Source organism: Mustela nigripes, chromosome 4 (assembly GCF_022355385.1).
Source record: "Mustela nigripes isolate SB6536 chromosome 4, MUSNIG.SB6536, whole genome shotgun sequence".
In the NCBI taxonomy this organism is placed as follows: Eukaryota; Metazoa; Chordata; class Mammalia; order Carnivora; family Mustelidae; genus Mustela; species Mustela nigripes.
The window spans coordinates 32,465,389-32,474,002 of NC_081560.1; the positions used below are offsets into that span (position 1 = coordinate 32,465,389).

General features: G+C 40.3%; 1 protein-coding gene across 1 annotated transcript in view; it reads right to left on the reverse strand.

Moving 5' to 3' along the window:
* The window catches only part of ST7 (suppression of tumorigenicity 7), a 241,790-nt gene that overhangs the window by 32,094 nt on the left and 201,082 nt on the right, over nucleotides 1-8,614 (reverse strand). Inside the window, exons 11-13 of the mRNA XM_059397510.1 lie at nucleotides 7,209-7,281; nucleotides 5,659-5,761; nucleotides 4,733-4,774 (exon numbers count right to left, since the gene is read on the reverse strand). Coding sequence (XP_059253493.1) covers nucleotides 4,733-4,774; nucleotides 5,659-5,761; nucleotides 7,209-7,281 — 218 coding nt within the window. The remainder of the gene's footprint in view (nucleotides 1-4,732; nucleotides 4,775-5,658; nucleotides 5,762-7,208; nucleotides 7,282-8,614) is intronic.

Sequence of the window (8,614 nt, forward strand, 5' to 3'; positions counted from 1 at the left end):
TTTTTTTTTTTTTTAAAGATTTTATTTATTTATTTGACAGAGATCACAAGTAGGCAGAAAGGCAGGCAGAAAGAGAGAGGAAGCAGGCTTCCTGCTGAGCAGAGAGCCTGATACGGGGCTCGATCCCAGAACCCTGGGATCACGACCTGAGCCGAAGGCAGAGGCTTTAACCCACTGAGCCACCCAGGCGCCCCTGAAAACAGGATCTTGAAGAGGTATCTGCATGTCAATGTTTACTGCAGCATTATTCACAATAGCCAATAAAGTGGTGACAACCTAAATTTCCATCAACAGATGAATGGATAAAGAAAATGTGATATACACACACAATGGAATATTATTCAGCCTTAAAGAAGGGAATCCTGTTCTGGGCTGTGACATGGATGAACCTGTAGGACATTACGCGAGATGAGATAAGCCAGTCACAGGACAAATACTAAGGATTCAACCAATGTGACTTATCTAAAGTATTCACACTCACAGAAGCAGAAAGTAGAAAGTGGTTATCTGGGGCTGGGAGGAAAAGGGAGAAATGGAGAGGTCCTGGTTCAGTGAGTATGGAGTTCCAGATATGCAAGATGAAAAGTTCTAACAACAATGTACAGACGGTTAATAATACTTAAAAATCTGTTGAGGTAGATTTCATTATTTGTATTTTTTATGATAAAAAAATGAGGAAGTAAATCATCCAGAAAACAGTTACTGAGAATATTTTAGAGTGTCTGAAGGCACAAGGTTAAAAGACTTGGGCTTTAATTTCAGGTTAGAAGATAGCCTTTTTAAGGTCAGAGAACCATGGAAAATCTGATGATTCTCTTCCAAAAAGAATAAATATACCCCCAATACCCAAACACAAAGTTCAAGTTTAGAGCCCCATGTTGATATTTTTTAAATATGTATATGTCATGCAACTCTGATTCCTAAGTATTAAAAATGCACAGGAAAATAAGGCTAGAAAGAGTCTTAAATAGGATTAGATAACAGGATTATGAAAAATTTCTTTATACCTTTTACTAATATAGAAATTTATTTTTACACCACCAGTCCGGGGTGGGGGGAGTCTTATGCTGCTTGTAACAAACCAGTACATTAGTCTTGTTTTGGAAAGGTATCAGAAAGTGAAATTTTTCTTTAGCACCCTAAAGGAGTTAATGAAATAACCTCTAAGCCAAGAAGGAGTCTCTTCACAGGCAAAGACTTGCAGTGTAGACACAGCATACTAAGAGTAAGTGAAAACTCAGATCCTTGCAGAGTGATGCATCACTGACAGAAAAGCACCCTCCTCTCACATAAATCTCCACATTGCTAATGATTTCTTGGGTAGGACACCAAAAGCATAGATACCAAAAGAAAAATAAACACGTGGGACTACGTCAAAATAAAAAGCTCCTGTGCTGCAAAGGAAACAGAATAGATCAGGGTGGGTGGGGAAGCATATACGCAGGGAAAGCAGGAAAAAAGATAAAACTAAAAATCCAATAAACTATAACAATATATAGATGAAGATACAGAACAGAGATGAGCTCAGCCCTTCATTTGTCCAGCAACTTAAGTGAAATTTTCTTTAAAAAATGAAGAATATTCCCTTTAAATCCAAAGCTTTTATTTTAATACCATTAAATGGAAGACATCCTCTAATGGTTTAGAGATTTCATCTCTTTGAACTGTGTCCCCAGTTCTCAAAAATCAGCAGCATCATTAAGACCCTAAAACCACTAGTCCTCCTCCACAAAGAGACAACAGTGATTCCATAATCAATGCACTGCAGCGCGAGACCACAGGGCCGAGAGACCGATTCTGGGATGAGGAAGGAACAGGTTTCCTGGTGGTGACTTTTAATGATGGGGGTGAAGGAGGAGTACAATATCCTCAGAGGAAGCAAAGATGGAAGAGGAGGAGAATCTTTCTGGAACAATGAACAGACTGTTAGAAGTAGCTAGAGAAAATGATAAACAAGCTGGGTCACATTATAAAAAAAAAATCTGGGTGGTGCCTGGGTGGCTCTGTGGGTTAAAGCCTCTGCCTTCGGCTCAGATCATTGATCCCGTGGTCCTGGGATCGAGCCCCACTTCGGGCTCCCTGCTCAGTGGGGAGCCTATTTCTCCCTCTCTCTCTGCCTGCCTCTCTGCCTACTTATGATTTCTGACTGTCAAATAAATAAATAAAATCTTAGAAAAAATCTGGAAGAACCATTCACAGAGTTTATATCTTCCTTTGTAGGGCTGGGGACTCAGCTGCAGTCCATCAGGTGGGGAGTCACACAATTCGGTTTATAATGAGCCTCTGGGCTGCTTCCTCTTTATAATCTGCTACAATCTAAAGCCTCAGAAATCCTTGTGTTTTAGGTATATCTGACTACTTACAAGGCTCCCTTCAAAACAGAGGACCATGGCTTTTTACTATTTTTATTTACTTCCTGGTCCTGAGGTGTGTGTGTAGGAGACTCCCTACTTTGCACATCTGCAGGTGAAGAGTGTTCGTAAGAGTAACCCTCCTGGAGTAAATAATGATATTTTTCACTGGATGCTGAAATATTAACTATGCACCTCTGCTTAATAGAATACCAGATAGACCTAAGCTGGACACTCACGGAAGGCAGTTCTCAGCTATTCTATTTGGTGTTTTTCTCCTTCTAACAGCATGCTGTTGCTAAAAATTCCTGTGGTAGACCACTGATGACTTCCTGTGAAGCCGTGGAAGTGTTTAAGATAGGAGACAATCTTGAGGAAATCTGAATTGTCCGTGAGTGCCTTGGGAAGTCACGTGCCCGCCATCATTTAAAGGCTTCAAGTCTAGGCTGGTTTGCAACTTGGTGGGATGGCGGGGGGTGGGGTGGGGAGTGGGGTGGGTAATGGAGGGTGATATTGAAGGGTGAGAGAACCCAGAACCAGTTCAGGCTCTGTTGCTTACTAGCTGTGTGACTGAGAGAAGGTCACTTAACCTCTCCAAACCTGCAGCGCCCTCATCTGTGGAGCAGGGGTAATAATCCTATACGCCTCACCAGTGTTGTTATGCAAAATCAATGAGAAGGCATACATAGTTCACTTACCACTGTGCTTGGCACACAGTAAACATGCAATAAAAACCATTATTAAAAATAATCATCACGATATCACTATGAGGAGAGATTCAAGCTGAGGATGGGAAGGTGAGGATGAGGATGAGGATGATCTCTGAGGTCCCTTCTTACACCAAGAGCCTAAGAGTTCTTATCTTTCATTGATGTCTCATTAGAATTAAGGCTACCTTCTGGGGTGCCTGGGTGGCTCAGTGGATTAAGCCGCTGCCTTCGGCTCAGGTCATGATCTCAGGGTCCTGGAATCGACCCCCGCATCAGGCTCTCTGCTTGTCGGGGAGCCTGCTTCCCCTTCTCTCTCTCTCTCTGCCTACTTGTGATCTCTCTGTCAAATAAATAAATAAAATCTTAAAAAAAAAAAAAAAAAAAAAAAGAAGGCTACCTTCTGCCTGAAAAGGTAGCATGGTGTTTGTGTGTGTGTGTGTATTTACTAAAGTATTAGCAAGCAGTCCAAAAAATAGATCATGTATAAAGGATGTTTATAACAGCCTGCAAATAGTACACATGTACCAGAGGTTCGTGGTTAATTCTGGGCATAATTCTCAACAGTGACTCACAGGGCCTTTTCCCCATGGAAATGTCAATAGATGAAGATCTGGAAACAAGTTTCTCCTCAGCACAATAACCAACAAAGCAAAGTGGTAGAGAATCAGCTTACCTATGCACCCTATTTTTTTCTCCAGTTAACAAGTACAGTGAAATCAAATATTTCAAATATTCCCACTTTTAGAAAGAATTTTATTTTGCAGGTGGAGTGCTAGCTGACTGGGTCAAATTCTTCCAAGTTAGCCTTAAACTATTTGTTGGGGCTTTTAATACTCTTCTAGAGGCTCAATCAACCATTTAAGACCCTTATCATAAAATTATACTACAGCTTCTCCTTAAATATCTAACCAGCAAGTACCAGTTTCCTACCTTGTGCACTAAGATGACAAAGCTCTGGGATAACTGGAAGAGTTAGGACCCGGTGTCCAGACTTGAGGGGCCTCCAACATGTCCAATATCAATAATTTTAATACTTTATGAACATACAATATTGAAGTTTTAAAATAAAAAACTGACTATATTATCTCAATTGGTCTTCATCACAAAAGGCAAGATTTATATTTTTATTTTCATCTGAAAAATGAGGGAAAACTTGAGAGTTCAGAGATGCTAAGCCCCAAACTCCCATGGCTCATAAATGACAGAACCAGAACTTGAACCCAAGTTTTTGTCTCCAAATCTAGGACTCTACTGCTCAATGCTACTTCTAGAAGAGTTTATTTATGCTCATAGAATAACTCTGAATTGGATATGGCATTCAATAAATAGTAAGTGATGACCTAAGTCGACTGTGTAATTGAGGACAGTATTTTCATGATTAGCTTTAAAATTTAATCAAATTGGAATGAACATTCTTAACTTAGCCGGAAAGATGTTTAATATAGAAATACATTTTATCCTAAGTCTACAAGTACTATGTTGGTCACTATCCACTGGAACTAGAGTGGATCCTTCCCCAGCTGTGGCACTGTACACCATTGTTCGGATTTCTGTTTTTTGAGGCAATGAGCATGACCTGAGTCAAAGCTCAGAAATGATGTTAGGTCACCTATCTCTGTCACTGAGATTATCAACAAAATAAATAAAAGTAGTAACTCTACAAATACTCACATAGACACACATGCACACATACACGACCCTCTTGCCACAGTACTGTAAGAAAACAAAATAGCCCTCCTTGGTCATTTTTTGCCAGTGAAACTCTTCCTCAGAAATTTGAAAGACAACTATGCCTGAGATACCCTGTGTGAATCATTTCCCAGAGGTCAAAATGTGCTTTATAACATTGAGAAGCAGAAAATAGCACTCAGCAATGTGCCTCTCACATAGCAGATACTCAAATACAGGTAAATTATAAATACACATCTATCTCCTAAATAAAAGATTACAGAAATATCCTCTATTGTGATTTGACTCCCTTTCAAAATAAAATTCAAGAACAAAATATATGGGAAACACTGGGTATTGTCAATCATGTGGTTAAAAATTAAGATAAACATTTCCTACTAAGTATACCTCCTAAAATGGCACTCACAAGTCAAAAGAAAAATACTACTTCATACTTTGAGGTTCTCCTTCCTATTTTCTTGCCAATAGATTAACAATTATTTATTTATAAAGACACAGAATGTCACATTAATCAGTATTTTTTTTTTTTTACCATTTATATTCAAAACTAGGTTCATTTCCCAAGTTGGGTTTAAGTTAAGACTGTAACTGGTGTGAAATTCCTATCAAATGCATCAACACTCTTGGGATCTCTGTGGTTTGCCAATTTCAGGCTTCCTGGCCTAACCTGCCTAAGCCAGGTCTATCAATTTACCCTAATTATATAAAGCCCCCAAATCGGCCCAAAGCCTCTTGAATAGAGCTTTTGCTTAAAAATGATGCTGATAACCATGGACTATACAGGGCCTCAACATTCAATGGCTGCAATTCATTTTTTTCTACTGGGTGTATTCAAGACATGACATTGTGGTCACTGAACACTTTCTCTACCATCATAACGAGCTCCTATGGGGATTCCACAGACTCACTTTTGGCACGTGAGGATTGAATTCCACAGCTCTATGAATGGCCTCTACTGCATTCATCTCTGCTGTGCTCAGCCCCCGCCGAGATGCAGCCTCGGGAGAGAATCTGAAAAGCAGAAAGACAAACACCATCCAGTTGGGACCACTGCTTGGGCATCAACCCGGAAAGGCGTCTACACACCAAGGGCCCATAAAACCACAGCGAGTCAATGGCATGAGCTCTCCAAACCTCCACTACATGGAACCTCTGAGTGACCCCTAAGACCGAGGCCAACAAAAACCCCAGCAGAAGCAGAAAGCGTGCTTGCATCTAATCTTGGCAGGAATTAAATTCGGCTGTCAAGTCTGTCTGTCTAAATAGCTAATCTAAATGTTCTAGGAGGTACCTGCTTAGGTCAGGGGAGGGGATAGGACTGACAAGGGCAGACAGTGTAGGCAAAAGAGAAAACTAGGTTACAGAAGAGTGTACTTGGTTAAAAACAGAACTGGGGAGAATTTTCAAGGAGGCTCCCAACCCAATGTCAGTGCTGCGAGGCAGCGTCCACCGCAGGCCAGCCTGCTTGGGGCCGTTCCGGCAGGGGGTGTGCGTGCCCAAACTGCGGGCGAGACACCTGCCCGAGTGAATGAAAAAAACCAGACCATGCAATCTCTTTCTCACCTCACACCCAGGGCTAACTCCAGAGCTGTGCTTGGCAGGCAGACACCACAGGGGAAGCTGTGACAACCCTGGCCCTGCCCTCCCAAGCTGGAGTCGCTGTGTAGGGAGAAAAGATGTTGCAGTAGGTACTGGCGATCTACAGGATAAAAAAGAATGAAAGAAAATTACTTCGGTCTTGAAGTGCACACACACTTAACAGCAAACCTGTCTGACATAGCAGAGGCTGTTTTCTTTTCCTGGGATCTGCTTTTCAGTGCTTCAGAGGGATTGTATCAGGGAAACAAGCATTTGTGAACTCAAGAACAGTTAAGCCAACTGTTCTCTTTCACCTGCCAGTCATCTCGGGTGTTTATGAAAATTCTCTAGGCCAAAGTCACCTGCCTGAATGAAATGGGCAAAGGTCCCACTGAGATGACAACTCAAAGCCAACAGACCCTGGGGTAGCAGTTAGTTGGGAACTGGGGAGTCAAAGAATGGAAGATGATCAACCCCTCTGCCATCTCACATGTTTGTTAGGGCTACTACCAGGTCATGGACGGCTGAAGGAAGAGGAATACGCAAAAAATGAATAAAAGGAAGGCATTTTGTGTAAGTCCCAAGCAGGCCTTTCGGTATCTACTGTCTGGCAAAAAAAAAAAAAAAAAAAAAAAAAGTCACCTCAGAGGTATGGAATTTCACATAAATCCCTCTTTAGGGACCCATACACCCTTACGATACCTGGGGATATATATTCCCTCCTTCTAGTAGTGAAAGAAAAGATCAGCAGGTTTTAGAAAATGCATGCTCATAAGCGGGGGTCTCAAAGACTAAGAGAAACTTCCAGAGAAAGCCCTCAGAGGCAACACATCTCCTTAAGTCGAGTCAGACAGTACCGCACAAGTCATTATTCACTTACTTGTCAGAGACAGCTCTTGCTTTGAGCAAGGCAGCTGTATAGCATATTGTGGCCGACTTTGGTAAGCTTATATCTGTTAGAGAAAAAGAAAGTAGAAAATCTTGTAAGTCTGCAGAAATAAACAGCAATTATTTTTAATCTACTAGCATTTTAATCATGTAAGTCCAATAAAGCATAAATTAAGAATATTTTAATGCATACAAGACACAGCTACTTCTTATGTATCAGGGCAGTAGGTGAAACTAAGGGTAATTCATATTTTTGTGAATAATTCATGTTTAAAATCCACCAGATCAGGTACCTGGGTGGCTCAGTGGTTTGGGCCTCTGCCTTCGGCTCAGGTCGTGAGCTCAGGGTCCTGCGATCGAGCCCCGCATCGGGCTCTCTGCTTGGCAGGGAGCCTACTTCTCCCTCTCTCTCTGCCTGCTTGTGATCTCTCTCTCTGTGTCAAAATAAATAAATAAAAATCTAAAAAAAAAAAAAATCTGCCAGACTGACTCTTGAGCAATCATCTTCTATTCAAGATATGGATTTTCATATATTGAGCATAATTAAGCAGAGAATAGCTATAAATATATAAATGTAAATATTACAGGATTGCCCTTGATATCATAAAATGCAGCTAGGACTTCTATGTCACTTATAAAAAATTCTCAACAGGGTATAAAATACTAATGTGAAAAAAAAATATGACCCGGATCTTTTCTAAGAAATATATCTAAATAAATTATTTTTAGTGGTCATATTTAAACCAGATTTCCTTTGCATTAAATTTCAAGAGGTTCATATTCAGTTTTTTTTATTTAAAAGGTAACACATTTATTATATATAACATATCTGAAAAAATTTTATATACAAAGATATATATGTGAAATCTTTAAAAATCCTCACAATTTTTGTGCAAACCGAAGGGAAACCCCCTTTCAAATGAAGCCTGATTTGTTTCTCTGAGAAACAGTTCCTCTCAGTTTGTGCAGAAAATTTACCATGGAGAGGTGGAAGTGGATAACAGATTCAGACAATTAGTTTAAAGGGAAGTAAAAGAACAGAGTACAACTAAGAATAGATAAATTTAAAGAGGGTAGTCCCTTATGGAGAAAAATTTGTGTTTAAATTATAACTTTATTTCTTACAGGGTAGTATTTATTTAACACTGAACCAAATATACTATGACAGAGAAATGCCATTCCCAGAGCAGCGAAATCCACGATAGGTTGGAGAAACTCTTACCACCTGGAATCCTCTGCCAGTCTCTTCACTGGGCTATTTTCAACTTCGAAAGAATTACATTACAGTGGAATTTAAGAAACAAAACAACAGAACAAAAGGAAGAGAGAGAGAGACAAGCCAAGAAACAGACTCTAAACTATGGAGAACGAATTGATGGTTACCAGAGGGGAGGTGGG